The 16,483-nt window shown below is 42.2% G+C and overlaps 1 protein-coding gene across 1 annotated transcript in view; it reads left to right on the forward strand.

Annotated features, from left to right (window-relative positions):
- Nucleotides 1–1,130: 1,130 nt before the first annotated feature.
- The window catches only part of enah (ENAH actin regulator), a 193,548-nt gene continuing 178,195 nt past the window's right edge, over nt 1,131–16,483 (forward strand). Inside the window, exon 1 of the mRNA XM_084325720.1 lies at nt 1,131–1,177. Coding sequence (XP_084181846.1) covers nt 1,164–1,177 — 14 coding nt within the window. The 5' untranslated portion in view covers nt 1,131–1,163. The remainder of the gene's footprint in view (nt 1,178–16,483) is intronic.

The raw sequence follows: 16,483 nt of genomic DNA on the forward strand, positions 1-16,483 counted from the left end.
AGCATAAATCTGTGTATATGTGTGTGTTAGCATCTATAAATCTGTGTATATGTGTGTGTTAACTTAACACCAACCTGCGGACTGTAGGTCCCAGAGCCTTCTCTGTTGCCGCACCCACCCTCTGGAACTCACTCCCTCCAAACATCCGTAGTGCTACATCCCTGCACTCCTTCAAATCCCAACTCAAAACCCACCTCTTCACCAAATTTGTAAATGACTCTGCCTGATTTCCCTCTTTTCTTTTTTCTTTTTCTTTTTTCTTTTCTTTTCTTTTTACTTTGTTGTTACGTTGTTTCCTGATCCCCTTCCCCTAGCTGCCCCCTCCTGTTAAGCGCCTTGGGTCTCTTGAAAGGCACTATATAAATCTAAGATATTATTATTATTATTTATTATAAATGTGTGTGTGTTAGCATCTATAAATCTGTGTATATGCGTGTGCTAGCATCTATTAATCTGTGTATATGTGTGTGTTAGCATCTATAAATCTGTGAATTTGAGCAAAGGTGTATATGTATGTGTTAAGTTTCAAGTTCAAGTTTCTTTAATAGTTGTCATACAGAAGTACAGAATACTTTTATACAAAATGCTTCTTACTGTTACGCTCCAGAGACTGTGCAAGACAAGAGCATCTGTAAATCTGAAAAAATAAATACAGGGGCCGTGCTGTAGTCCGGGGTATATAACACCCGTCTGTCACCATGAATATTCTTAGACGGACCTTTTTGATGGGGGACATTCTTCAAGGGGCTGCCACCACCCCCAGTCCCCCATCCACCCTGCTCTGACACCACTTTTAGACCTGGCCCCACTGGGATGGGTGGGAGGGATTTCTTTTTTGGCTGCAGGATGAGGGGAAGGGTGGGGGGGGGGGGGGGGGGTGGTGCCTCCCCACTCTCTCTCACTCTCTCTCCCTCAGTCTGCCTGGAAACTGGATTTACGGTCAGGCAGTCGGTGGTCAGTTAGTCAGACGGACAGGCTGGGTCAGTCAGTGAAGTGGTCAGTACCAGTCAGGCAGTCAGACAACTGTTTCTGAGACTGCAAGGAGGGGGGAAAAAGCGCTGTAAAAAGCGCACTCACTACCCTCCAGGACTGATTGACGGACGGGACGGACTTTCTCTATCTCAGGTGCAGGTGCCGGAGACACCCGTTGTGCCGACGCCGAGATGACTCGTGACTCGTAAGTCTCCCCTCCCCCCCTCCCCTCCCCCCCAAGTCTCCCTCATTGGTGGTAATGGTCAAGACGGTAATAATACTGTATGTCAACGCTAGTTCAGTTGCTCTCATGGTCATATCATACGTGGTAGGAGCTCAACTACTTGTGTTTAACTTTACTCCTCTTTTCAAAGAACTCCCATGACCCCTCCCCCCCTCTCGCTATTTCTGCATAAAGCTGGTCTAGCATCGAGTCGAGGGTCCTCCAAAAGGGGGCTTGGAAGCCAGCTTTGGATGTTAGGCTTAGCTCCGTCTGTGTGTCTCGTCTGTGAACTCGCCCCTCTTCAAGATCATTCTAGCTCTGTTCCATTTCAGCCACTTCATTCATGAATTCATTCATTGTTACAAACCTCTTGTCTATAGAGGCAGTTAATCCCCCCCCCCACCAGAGCAGTCATATCTATAGCCATGATGACTGATGACTGATGACCTGTCCTCCGGAAGCCTATGGTCGTTCAGTCCAGTTGTTATGAGAAGAGACGTTAGGGTTTAGTCCAGTTGTTATGAGAAGAGATGTTAGGGTTTAGTCCAGTTGTTATGAGAAGAGACGTTAGGGTTTAGTCCAGTTGTTATGAGAAGAGACGTTAGGGTTTAGTCCAGTTGTTATGAGAAGAGACGTTAGGGTTTAGTCCAGTTGTTATGAGAAGAGACGTTAGGGTTTAGTCCAGTTGTACATGAGAATAGACTTTAGGGTTTAGTCCAGTTGTACATGAGAAGAGACTTTAGGGTTTAGTCCAGTTGTACACAAGAAGAGACTTTAGGGTTTAGTCCAGAAGAGACTTTAGGGTTTAGTCAAGTTGTTACTTGATAAGAGACGTTCGGGTTTAGTCCAGTTTTACACAAGAATAGACTTTAGGGTTTAGTCCAGTTGTTACTTGATAAGAGACGTTAGGGTTTAGTCCAGTTTTACACAAGAATAGACTTTAGGGTTTAGTCCAGTTGTTACTTGATAAGAGACGTTAGGGTTTAGTCCAGTTTTACACAAGAATAGACTTTAGGGTTTAGTCCAGTTGTTACTTGATAAGAGACTTTAGGGTTTAGTCCAGTTGTTATGAGAAGATACTTTAGGGTTTAGCAGCTGTTGTACACGAGAGGAGAGGAGACTTGCTGACTCATTCCCTTATTTCCAAATTCACACTCCCACTTGGTTTCTGTATAAGCGAGTGTGTATGTGTGCATGATGGTAATTTTCTTTCAGTTGGACAGAACATTATTACAGATGCCAGTCTGCTGTTGAGCAGTGTGGAGGTGGAGGAACTGTTTTTATTTTTTATATATCTATTTTTTTTACATATCTATTTTATTTATTATATATTTTTTGGCCTATATTGTAAATATTAATGTCTGTAGGGCTGCCCTCTTAGTATGGTATAATCACCAGGCTGTAGACATTTTCAGTGGAATTCAGTTGCTAGTAGGGGTGGGGGAAAAAATCAATACATAGTAGTATCGCGATACTGTATCGATATTTAATTATTCATAAAAAAGAAATTGAATTTTTTTTTGTATAAGGAAGTTGCATTGTTCATTTCAATACCTGTAATAATACAGTAGTCCACACACACACATGGAATATGACTGTAATACAAAGTGAGATGAACGGACTGAACTTTATTTTATTAGATAAAACATGTTGACAAAGTTTTACTTTGCAGTTGAAAAAAGGTAATAAATAAAATTAGAGCAAACAATTTTTTTTTAAAGAAATTCGCAATATTTTCAGCGTATCGCGATATATTTAGTATCGCGATACTATCGTATCGTGACGCAAGTATCGCGATAGTATCGTATCGTGAGGTCTCTGGCGATTCCCACCCCTAGTTGCTAGCCCTTCATTTCCTGTTGGCTATTGATGGCAAACACTGCGACAGGAAATACACTTTGGGCCCGTTTAGATGTATATGTTGCATTAGGTTCAATAAGGTCTAGATTTGAAGAGGTCCTTCTGCATGACTGGAATGCATGCAAACACAAATGTACAGACATGTCAATCAAATCAACTAATCAAATCAACTGAATCCTATGATTATCCTATGATAGCCCTGGCCTCCATTCCTCCTGATAGAAATTTTTTCATAATATTGTGATTTTTAATGTTCTGTGATACATTACATGTTAAAAGGGGCACTTCCCCAAAAAACACCAATTTATAATGCACATAATCCCACATTATATATCCCAAGGCTCTAAACTGTTTTGCACACATAATTCATTCAGTTTGACAGTTATTGAGAGTTAATGAGCTTGAATATCTCCTCCCATGACACTTGTCTTGTGTTAATTACAGCTCAATGAAATTAAGTAGATGAAAAAATGTAGATAAGGATTGCAATAGGGATTGCAATTTTTTCTTAAAGTCTTAAAGTGACCATTTAAGTAATGTATTCAATGCTGTCCTATATTTAGATTTATCACTCTTATCTGTTTTTCATTCATTTCACCACAGTAAAAAAAAGAAAAAAATAAGCTGCTATTCTTCAGGGGGCATTTATTCTATTACAACATCATATATGCATCACATATGTAACATCCAAGTAACACTTTCAGCGCCACGCCTGGTTTTCCGTTTTACCGCTTGAATGCCACCATCGGCGCCAATGTTAACGTTAATATCGCCTAATCTATGTTTTAAATTATGGCTATGTGTCTAATCTGCCCATCGCATTATCAAATACTATTTTCCAGTCAGTGCTGTGAAGGCAGATTGTTTTTTTTATCGCGTCGTTTCCATTTCAGAGCAGTTAGAAAAGCCCCCGTTTTGATATAAAAAACAGCTCATTCTGGAGCATTCTATGAAAATCGTCTTTTAGTGGAATATTCCACAACGTTGATATTCATCGGCCTTTTTATGAATCGTTTTCAAATAAACGCTAGATGATCAATATTATACGTGCACGCAAGCACATTACGGCCGCGCACTGATAATCGCTCCGTTGATTTCCTCACGGAGTTTTACAGTGAAACCGAAAGAAGACATTTCACAAAACAGCTTATAACTTCATCAAACTTACTCTGATTATCCTACCACTGATAACATAGAGTCCTTACCTGACATCAGATGGTATCCAACTGGTATATTCCAATTCCTGATCACCATTCGAAAAAATCGATACGTGTATGGATCCAACGCGATACAGTAGAACTCCATGATCCGCGGGGCTCTGAGGCTCCAGAATGAACTCTGGTAACCCCGGCTGGATCAGTGAACTGGAAAATGTGGAGTACCGGATTTTTTCCCCCATTCATTTTCATTGAGTCCATTCCAAAATCACTTATGTCATCTGGGAGACGACAGGGGGCGCTTTTTTCCACAGTGATCGCCGGCGCCCCTCGGCTATACTCGGGTAGGCTCGGGTGATGCAATAATTTTTCAGATCGCAAAAAAATAAAAAATAAAAAAAATCCGAGAAATCTCGTGAGTGGCTAGCAACCACCTATAAAAAAACCAGAGAAATCTTGTGAGTGGCACTCAAAGTGTTAACAGAACATTAGCCGAGTCTAGAGATTTCACCATAATACTTTTTGTATCAGTACAATATCTGATTATTTGTAAATTGATATTATTAAATTATATATTATATTATGTGTGATTGATGGAGGCTTAAACATATTATTTGTGATTGATATAGGCCTGAACATTTGATTTGTGATTGATATAGGCTTAAACATATGATTTGTGATTGATATAGGCCTGAACATTTGATTTGTGATTGATATAGGCCTGAACATTTGCTTTGTGATTGATATAGGCTTAAACATATTATTTGTGATTGATAGAGGCCTAAACATATTATTTGTGATTGATAGAGGCCTAAACATTTGATTTGTGATTGATAAGAGGCCTAAACATTTGATCTGTGATTGATAAGAGGCCTAAACATTTTAGTTGTGTCTGTGTTCACGGTGTACTGTACTGTATGTTTTTGTTTTGTTTTCTCAGAATATAATTCTATAATGGCCAGTAGCCATTGTGAGTGACACCATTAGAATGTTCAGGGTTAAGTGTACCACTTGGACTTGAGGACGCCCTCATGTGGTATGAGGAGTCAATCAGGCTTAATTGTGTTTTGTGTGCGTCTGTGTGTTTGTTTGTAGTCTTCTTTGTTTGTCTTTGTTCCTCACTCTTGCTGAGTTTATAGCCATGAACTCATTTATCTTTCTGTCCGTCCGTCTGTCCGTCTTTCCATCCATCCATCACCTGTCATCAGTCTGGGGTGACTTTACCCAACAACAATGACATCATTGTCCTCCTGAGTGGAAGTAGTGGAGAGAATCCTTCGACCACAACACAGAGATAGGCCCCAGAGAGTGAGGGACAGTAACAGCTGCTTGTCTCACTGTGGAGAACGCCTTGAATGAAAAGTATATTTGTATCTTGTTGTGGGACCCAGGCTCATTGAAACACATCACACTATTGTTGTCATGTGGGGGGGGGGGACCCACCAGTAAAAGGCCTGTGTTTTGTGACCAATTTCAGGTCCTGGCCGGTCCGTTTCAAAGTGGAGTATGGTGCGGTTTGCTGTTGGTGTGAACGCAATCAAACTTTATATACTGTAATACCTAATCTAGGAAGCAAAGTAGCCTGTGTGCATTGCAGTGTGCGCTCCGTAATAGTCAGACTCGCGCCGCGCGTGTAATGACGGTCTCTCTTGCTCTCTTCTCTCGTAGTGCTCGCTCCGTAATATGATCATTATGATCCACTGGAATAAAAAAAATAGGTTTACTACTTACATACTGTAGTTGTCTCCTTTGTTCATTAATGTTACCTAAATGTCATATAAGTGAATTGTATAGAAACAACTCACCAAAATGTACTATTGCACAACTGATTTGACAAAAAGATATCCACCAAAATTGACCTTTTACTGAAATGACGCCACTGTTCAGGCGGGATTTTCCCGAAAATGATCTGTCCAATAGAATGAATGACCTGGGCGACTGAGTGTTTTGTTATTACGTAGATATGTTTAAATCCAGAATTCCACAACTGTGTACTGTAGCTGAGGAAATAACAGTGGAGACGGTTAAACCCAGTAAAATAGTCACTCATACCGCTTTCAGACATGGTTCTGGTTCCATTCTGGAGTCTCAAAACCTTTGTGCATTCCGGTGAACCAGCTTTAACTCATTGGGCACCATACCCGAGATAAGTCGGGTTATCTCGCCATGCGTTAAGCGCCATACCCGAGATTTCTCGGGTTTTGATCCTTTGAGATTTTTCCTTTGATCATAGGAACGCGTCATATCTCGCGATCTATGAAAACTACATTGTGTAGAAATGAACTGATTAGTCAGTAATGGACTATGAACAATGCCTGTCAAATGAGCCATACTATTGTCTCCATAGCTATAATACAGAACACACGATGGGTCTGCAAACATCGCTAAAATTGTCAATAACGCTGGCGCCAGGCGGTACAGATGGGGAAAGTCGGTGGTGCTTAAAGAGTTAAGCAGAGCCAAAGTTCCACCGCCCTCCGTCATCAATGCACAAGGCAGGCGGAAGTAAACACAACAGTGGTAAAATGGCGGTATATTTGTTTTCATCCAAAAAAATATTCCGTTGACTTGGACATTGCTGACATCGTTCAGTCAGTCGCTGCCTTTGTCTCCTTCTTCCTCTCGTCTTCACAGCCTAGAATATTCAAGATTCAAGAGATTTATTAGTCACATACATACACAAGACATGTAGTGAAATGAAGGTGGCCATGCCCGCCTTGATTGTGCAAAAAAATACAAATAATAGAATAAAATAGAATAGATAATAAAATAGATGATAAAAGGTACTAAGATAAAATACAATACAATGCTAAGCTTACGAATGAAAGGTAATGAGTCCTATATACACTACTATACAATATACTAGCGATGCACGATAATTATCGGGTCGATATCAGCAATTATGACGTCATCCCGATAAACCCGATAACATTATTGATAGCTCTGATAATATAATATATTTTTTGGTAAAAAAAAATGCGGTGTGGGTGAATTGGGATGAATGGCGTTTTTTCTTTTTTTTGTAGGCTCCTCCCATTTTGCCAGTACTGTGGTACGACTGATAGCGTGTGGTTTAGGAAGAGGGCGTTTTACACAAATCCAGCGCTCCCTTTCTTGGCTGTGACGTAGCCACGTACGTTTCTGAAGCAGCGTGAATGTAAACAAAGATGGCGACAGTAGTGTGGGGAAAAAAGTTTGCTTGCTATTTGTAACAAATGCAATGCAGAAGTTCCACGAGGAGGGAAAAGGGCAACAACTTATAATGCATCCAACCTAACAAGTCACCTGCAACATCACCACCGCTACGATGGTGTGTTATTGTGTTAAAAGCCTACGACGACGCGTCACTTATTTCTCCGTAGTAGCCAGGTTAATTTGCACCCCCAAGCACTGCTTAAAAGCTAGCGGCTTGAGCCCTTGGGTCATTTCTGTCAAACTTCTTTAATTTAGCAAACGCCTCGTCAATAGGTACAAGCGCCACGGGTTCTTTTGTAGCTGGCTTTGGATTCACAGCAGCTTTAGCTGCTAGCGCGTCGTCGTAGGCTTTTAACACACCATCGTAGCGGTGGTGATGTTGCAGGTGACTTGTTACTGTAGGTTGGATGTATTATAAGTTATTGATGGATTGTGAATTTTCTGATTCAAATTATATTTATTTGGACAAATAAATATGGTCACTTTATCAGTCAAAACTGTTGTCTTGGCTTTGTTTTGTTCATAGTAGTAACGCTCATGTCATGATTGATTGATTGATTGAAAACTTTATTAACAGATTGCAGAATGGGTACAATACAGTACAGCTCAATAATACACAATTGTTAAGGGGATGCAGACCAGAGAAAGACTTTCGTCTTGTTTACATCAGGGTCCCCCATTTTCAATTCATCAGGATAAATCATGATAAATCTGGTTAGGTCAAAACTACAGGAATATACATTTAAAAACAAATTTGTATAATACAATAAATATCGGTTATCGGTATCGGTATCGGCCTTGCGGAGCATAAAGTTATCGGTATCGTGCACCCAGGGACCGAAACTAAAGCCCGCCGCCGGGGCGGGCTGTTTTTACCTTTGGCGCATGACACTTAGAGGGCTGCCCGCCGTGTGGCGTGTAGACGTGTAGTTCATAACTTCATAACGATACTCTTGTGCGAGTACAGATTATAGCTGCTCGTCTTTTTTTTCTCCGCCGCGAGATCGTTAAAAAACTACAAGTCCCACATCGCACTAGGTCCAATCACAGTAGAGTGACGTGACTGGTTTCATGAGAAAAAAAGCAAATGACCAATCGGAAGCTATCATTTTGGCTTGTTTACTTCATCTGCTCTAGACAGTCTATATCTGACCTCCAAGAGCTAACGTTACTGTTTAAACAATGACCCAGTCAACTATTCACTTTTAGTTTAATACATGACGAGGCATTGTCTAACGGTATCTAGCTGGCTAGCTACTGATAGCTGCTGATATCAACAAATGCTCCAGCAATAGTCTACTCGAGTGCATAATACCTCCGGTCCCTCGTTAGCTAGCTTAGCTAGCTCACGTTGATCCATATGTCCCAGTAAACTAAATTGTCTTAACGTTATCTACCGGGCTAGCAGTAGCTACAGATAGCTCCTGATATCAATGTCTTATAACATTGATTGAATGCGTATTCTAGCTGAGGGCATGTTGAATGTGATTTGACAAAAGAACGGTAACGTTATAAATAGGTCCAGCTGCATCGCCGGAGAATCCTTGCATGCTGAATGTAGGGTCTAGCTGAATATAGGGTCTAGCTGCAGGGCCGGATAATCCTTGCTGGAGCTGGAGGCTACTCAAGTATACACACAGACAGTGGAGCTGTTTGCAGATAGCAAGCATTTTGACTTATTGCGTGGTGGCGATGTCTCGCAGATAATACAACTACAAGTATGATTATATAATATATATTTTATTTAAATTTTTTTTTATATAAAATATATATATATATATATATTTTTAATCAAAAAAAATTTGGCAGGTAAGAAATATGCTTGGCGGGTAGACTCTTCCCATCTACCCGCCACTGGCCGGTGAGTCAAAAAGTTAATTTCGCTCCCTGCGTGCACCCCTACAATATACAGTTATGAAGTGTGTGTGTGTGTGTGTTCATGTGTGTTTGTGTGTGGAGAGATCAGTGTTCAGTGTTCTGATGGCCTGGGGGAATAATAACGCTGTCTAAATAAAGAATATGACACGGCCATGATGATGTCACGGTTTGCAAGGTAAAAACAACAATTCTTTGGTTCCAGCTGAGAACCAGATTTTTCAGGTTCCAACCCAGTTGATTTTCAGTCTGAACACGCCGTCCGGCTCAGGAACAAGAGGGGAGCCCTGCTGGTGTGAAAGTCCTATCATTCTCAAATTGGGTTAACTTCTAGTGCAGTGGTTCTCAAACTATGGGTCGCGACCCAAAGTGGGGTCGTGGGTAGATGACAGTGCATTGGCAAAAAAAAATATATATATATATATATATATATATTTATTTATTTATATATATTTCTCATGTTCTGGTAACATATTTTGGTTAAATATGCCTCATTTTATAAATGTGTATTGATAACATAGTGCTGTAATAAAATGTTGTAATAAATATGCATGATCAAGTTCAACAACGTGTGCTTTTATTTTGATATTCCGTAATACCACGTTGAAATTATGCGATACATTAAGTGTGGGGTCGCCAAAAAAAATCCTAAATAAAATGGGGTCATGGCATAAAGAAGTTTGAGAACCCCTGGTCTAGTGAATGGAAAGTGAAATTAAACTATTCCCTGGTTTTCTGGGCACCGTGTTTACAACTACTGGTTTAAGAAACCAGGGATTACTGTAGGAGAATGTATATTTTCTTTGGACAATTATTTTGAAATAAAGTGACTGCTGAAAAAAAACAAAAGTGCCACAACAAAGCGCTTTACGAAACAATATGTACAAAATATATAAGCGGCAAAACGATTTAAGTAGAATGGATAAAAAAATATTCCTGCAAGTTGCTGGTTCCCGGGAATCCCGGATTTAAATGTACATGGACATCTGAATTAAGAGGAAGGGAATTAATTTTCTTTTAGTTCGGGAACAATGTGACAGGTTTATGGACTTCTTCACAGGGGTGTTTACAGTGAACCCTGTGGCATTGCATTGTTCCCCTGCCACAACATTCTTTTATTCTTTATAATCTTCCCTTCTTTTGTTTTTGTTTTGGCAATTCATTGTTCGTGCATGCTTAATAAAAGTGAGGAGGATATAAGCTAAATGTGAAAACCTCCTCTTCTGTTCACCCTTGTGTGTGTGTGTGTGTGTGTGTGTGTGTGTGTGTGTGTGTGTGTGTGTGTGTGTGTGTGTGTGTGTGTGTGTGTGTGTGTGTGTGTGTGTGTGTGTGTGTGTGTGTGTGTGTGTGTGTGTGTGTGTGTGTGTGTGTGTGTGTGTGTGTGTGTGTGAGTGAACGCAGCTATTGCAGAGGTGCTTGTCATTGCAAATGCAGCAAGCTAGAAATCTTCACTGGCATTGATGACAATTACAGAAAGCTTCCCCATAGTTTGCCTGATCCGGGTGAAATTTTTCTGTTTTTTAATCTCTCCAGTGAGGGGACATTTACGATAGATAGATGGATAGATAGATAGACAGACAGACAGGCAGGCAGGCAGACAGACAGACAGACAGACAGACAGACAGACAGACAGACAGACAGACAGACAGACAGACAGACAGACAGACAGACAGACAGACAGACAGACAGACAGACAGACAGACAGACAGATAGATAGATAGATTGTACTTTATTGTCATTATATGTCCATACAACGAGATTTGGGACTCAAACTTAAGGTGCAGTAGTGGAAGCAAATATAAAATCACGCAAGTAATAAAAGAGAAACATAAAATACTATACAGTAAAACAATTTACAGCCTTGTGTTAACCACTGCTGCTCTTTGGAATAATAAAAGCGTTATTGACGGCTGCAGTACCTAAGAATAATGTCTCGTCGTCTCTCCCATAGCTCACCCGTTGTGTGACTCAGTCACAGCAGGTTTTGACATTAACAGTATGCTGAGCCATGTGGTGCAGCCCATCAATCTGCAGACGTGACGGTCCCGTTCCCTCGGGGGCGGAGAGGCCTCGCCCAAGTGCGTTCCGCCCGGCGACAGGAGGGTTGGATATAAAGCACAATAACGCCGTCTAAACAAACAACGTTGGGGTCAGAGTGGTGGCTTTATAGAGGGAAGACGCGACTCCTGACATCATGGGGTCGAGTCCAGATCGTGACCCGTGTGTCTCTCTCTCCCTCGGCCTCCTATCTTCACTGCCCCCCCCCCCCCCCCCCCCAGTCTAAAATGTCCAATAAAGTAGTTCACCCAGAATTCACCCAAGTTGTCTCTTATCTGGAGAGCGCTATTCATCCCTTGGAAACTATTATTTTGTGCTACACCCGCCACAATAGTTCTTAATGAAACTCACACTGTGACTCACTGTGACAAGTATCCGTGTCATGATTTCCGGGAAGAAACCGATGCAGCCCCCATGCCCAAACAGAAAAGGTGTTTTTAGCCCGCACTACAAGCCCAATGCCATTCAACTCCATTGTATCGGGCTGGCGGCAGATAATCTCAAACTACTGTAAAGAATTTCGTTTTTGTTTTTCATCTTGGGTGAACTGCTACTTTTAAAGACCACACTTAAGTCTGTACAAGTCCTAAAATAAACACTGAAGGGGCGCTCAAGTAGCACACCACGTACTGCGCTGCGTTCGCAACACGGCCGTCCCGGGTTCGACTCCCGGACCCCGACGACCTTTGCCGAATGTCTTCCCCCCGTCTATCTCCCGTTTCTTCCTCTCTCTAGTAGTAAAAAAAAATCAAAATCTATCAAAAAACGTAATTAAATATTTTTTTAAATAAACGCTGAAGCCTACTCCACAGTGACCCCAAAGCAACGCAGTGTTGTTTTCAAGTATGTGCTTTTACAGTGACCCCATTACCCTTACATTAGTTGTGTGTGGCTAACTGAGGGGGGAGCTTGGGTGACCGTGCCCAGTATGAAGAGCAGCATGGATTGTGCTGAGACAGGACTCTACCCTCCGACAACGTCGTCAGCTGGAAACGGGCCTTAACCTACCCTTTAACACATCCTCTTCTACATCAATCCTCTAGTCTTTCAATATTAGTTGACAGTTATTTATGATGTGGTTGAGTTACTTACACATTGCAAATAAATTGCACTTAGTGCAATGCAATACAAATCATTACAACATTCCTTATCTAAGCACCCCCCCCCCCCCCAAGTAATTACCTATAAAAAGGAAATTTACTAGCAAAATCAATAAACTCCAAACCCTATTCAAAACTTGTAGTAGAAGTACAGAACTGGGGTACAAGTACAAATTTACTTGCCATCCCTGAGATCATTCACCCTCCCTCTCACCTCCACTGAACTCTCTTAGCCATGTCTATCGTGTGTGTGTGTGTGTGTGTGTGGTGTGTGTGTGTGTGTGTGTGTGTGTGTGTGTGTGTGTGTGTGTGTGTGTGTGTGTGTGTGTGTGTGTGTGTGTGTGTGTGTGTGTGTGTGTGTGTGTGTGTGTGTGTGTGTGTGTGTGTGTGTGTGTGTGTGTGTGTGTGTGTGTGTGTGTGTGTGTGTGTGTGTGCGCGCACGCGCTCTTGTAAAATGATCCTGAGGTCCGTCTCCGAGCGTCCTAAGGGAAATACGAAAGGACAAAGAGACGGCACCTTTTTCGCCTGGTATCGTGTCCAGTTCTGCCAGCGTGGCAGTAACAAGATGCTGCGGTGGGCTCATCCCAAGGTGTGTCCGGTCACACCCAGTCTTTTAACTCTGCAGGGTCTTGTCACTGCTTCTTTGTTGGCTTCTTGTTTGTGGAAAACACAGCGTTTTTGTTATCTGTGTGAGAAGAACACATACTTGTTGTTCATTCGTTTATCAGGGTGGGGTGTACTTGATCATCGTGTTACGTTTTCACTGGGGATCCATTCTTGCACTACATTCATACCTCATTTGCACCTTACCCTAAGTTTTGTACCTCATTTCTGCATTGTACCTCACTGTTACTCATTTTACTCTGTATTGTATATTGTATATTGTATATATGTATATTGAATATTCCTCTTTTTACTTGCTCTTTAACTTTTTTTTACTGTATGAAGCACACTCTCAGGGGCTCATACAGAAACAAGCATTTCATCGTAAAATATCTGTATTTTATTGTGACGAGACAAATACGCACTACCATGAGAAGACACTGCATCTCACTATGTGGAGTGAAACTGTGGAACAGTCTGAATGTGGTGCTAAAGCAATGTCCAAACATGAGACAATTCAAACTGATGTATAAGGAAATGATGTTCACGATTAAATAAGTATATACTTCTTCCTACTCCTTTTCGAACATGTAAATTGAGTTATGTTTTGCTTTTGTTTAGTTATTATTTTGTTATTTGTTTTGTTTGTATTCATTTACATGTTCGAAATAAAGATTTCAAATAAAAAAATTAAGAAACTTGAACTAATTTTGATGAATTGTTCAGCCCTCTTCTGAAGTAACTCTTAACAACATCTGACTGTTCTCAGACCAGTGTGGCCTCTCTGGGACATAGATCTGATGAAGTTGAGGGTCTCTGTTCAAGATGTGAACACAGTGTTGAGAGTTATTTCTTGGATAGGAGAGTGACAGGAGAGTGACAGGAGGAGGGGGGGGGGGCATTGAGGTGTGATGTAAGGGTTGTGTGCTAAATGCGCCCTGAGCAAATAGTAGACCCTCCTAGTAGACCATCCTTCTGTCTCAGACTTATAAAACCTCTCAACCCTACTCTCTCTGTCTGTCTGTCTGTCTGTCTGTCTGTCTGTCTGTCTGTCTGTCTGTCTGTCTGTCTGTCTGTCTGTCTGTCTGTCTGTCTGTCTGTCTGTCTGTCTGTCTGTCTGTCTGTGTCTCTCTCTCTCTCTTTCTCTCTCTCTCTCTCTCTCTCTTTCTCTCTCTCTCTCTCTCTCTCTCTCTCTCTCTCTCTCTCTCTCTGTCTCTCTGTCTCTCTGTCTCTCTGTCTCTCTGTCTCTCTGTCTGTGTGTCTATCTCTCTCTCTGTCCTGTCTCTTTGTCTCTCTGTCTCTGTGTGTGTGCGTATCTCTCTCTCTGTCTCTGTCTATCTCTCTCTCCCTCTCTTTGTCTGTCTGTGTGTCTCTCTCTTTTCCGTCTATCTGTGTGTGTGTGTGTCTCTCTCTTGTCTCTCTCTCTCTGTCTCTCTCTCTCTCTTTGTCTCTCTCTCTCTCTCTCTCTCTCTCTCTCTCTCTCTCTCTCTCTCTCTCTCTCTCTCTCTCTCTGTATATTTCTCGTTCCATTTCTTTCTGTGTAGAAGGGGGTTTCCATGTGGTGTCTATCCACATGGGCCCCATACTGGCTTAGTGACAACTCTGGTATCTCTTAGCTCATCTGGCAGAACTCTCTTTCTCTCTCTCTCTCTCTCTCTCTCTCTCTCTCCCTCTCCCTCTCCTTTACAGTCTTACAGTGTGGACGTCAGGCACCAGCCTTTCAGAGTGATTTAAACGGGTGCCGCTTGATATAGACTCTGCTAGCCGAGCACTGACGGGGGTCAGATTATAGCTTAGTCCAGCGATTTTCTTCTCCAAGCCCCTGGTATGAGTAGGAGCCAGAGATGTCTGGGTGTGTCTTTAATAATAGGCCTTTTTTGGCCGCTGGGTGGCGCAGCGGACTAAAGCGCTTGTCACCAAACGCGTGAGACACTGGTATCGAATCCGGCTGTCAGCGTTGCCTCCGCTTGGCCGGCCGTCATACTGGCTCAATTGGCGGAGTCAGCGGGAGGGAAGCCGCCGCCGGTGGGTGGTAATCTGGTCGTTGTAAACAGCGACCCCTACAGGTCGGTCAGGGGCGCCTGCACAGCGAGGAAGGGAGATGGTGAGGGTAGTGTGAGCCTCCCACACGTTACACCTCACCAATGAGAGTCGGCGCTGGCAGGTGAAAAGAAGTGGCTGGCTGACTCCGCATGTATCGGAGGGGGCATGCGATAGTATCTATCAACCCTCCCTAGACCGACCAGTGGGGGGCACATGCGAGCAACGACCAGGAAGGGGAGGGGGGAATTGGCATGACTAAAATTGGGATGGGAGAAAAACACAGAAAAACAGGAGGAGAAAAAGTAAAAAAAAATATATATTATAGGCCTTTTTTGTTGTTGTGTTGTTTTGTTTAAAAATTCAACCACGTTGGAGCAAATTAAGGTGATATTGCATTATGGTACATTATGTTCATTGCAAGCACAGCAATTTCATCTTTTAAAAACAGTGTAAATTCATTGGTAGTTGATATCGGACATTGGACCTCATTCACCAACCTTGTCTTAAGTTTTCTCTTATGACAACCTCCTTGGAAGTTCGTAAGCGAAAAGCCAGAAAGCCAGTTACCCCCGGATTCATCAACGCGTGGAGAGGTTCTCTTAAGTTGCCAAAATGATCGCAGCTGCGATCCCCATGAATGAGTACGTCACTCATTCACAAACTGGAGAGCGTGTTCTCTCATATAAGGCGAGGGCCGTGTGTGCGGGCCGTGTGCAAAACGTAAGCGAGAGGCTCCCCTGTATTCAACAGGTAGCCCGGAAGCAATTTGCAACTGATCAAAATGTTATTAGATAAAAATGTTTGTCATCATACAGCACACTATAGCTATAGTTGAATAGACTGTATTAATATTCCATATATTACATGCACGCACGCGCGTACTGTATAGCCTACGTGCTACGTGCGTAATGAATTAACAGTAGGCTTATAGGCTGGATAAATAAAAAAACAAATACAAATAAATAAATACAAATAAATACAAATAAATCATTACATACATATACATACTGATAAATCAATACAAATATGAATCATGAATATCACACCTAAAGAATTACAGCAATTGTTAATGAACTGAAGCTCATGAGCCATCTTTACTAGCGCTGTGGTGACCAGCCGGCTAGCGAGGTGATGCGGGGGAGGGTGGAGTCTGGTGTTACAGCATGGGGTAATGTTTAATGCCCACGCACGCCAACCCATCCTCAGCTGTCGCTCTCTTCCGTAACATAAACTCGTCTGCCTGCCCGCCCCTTCTCTCGCTGTCTCTCCCTCCCTCTGTCTCTGCTCTCTCTCGCTGTCTCTCCCTCCTCTATCTCTCCTCGCTGTCTCTCCTTCTCTCTGTCTCTCCCTCCTCTGTCTCTGCCTCTCTCTCTCTGTCTCTCCCTCCCTCTCTCTCT

The sequence above is a fragment of the Notolepis coatsorum genome, assembly GCF_963971535.1.
Source record: "Notolepis coatsorum genome assembly, chromosome: 12".
Taxonomy (NCBI): Eukaryota; Metazoa; Chordata; class Actinopteri; order Aulopiformes; family Paralepididae; genus Notolepis; species Notolepis coatsorum.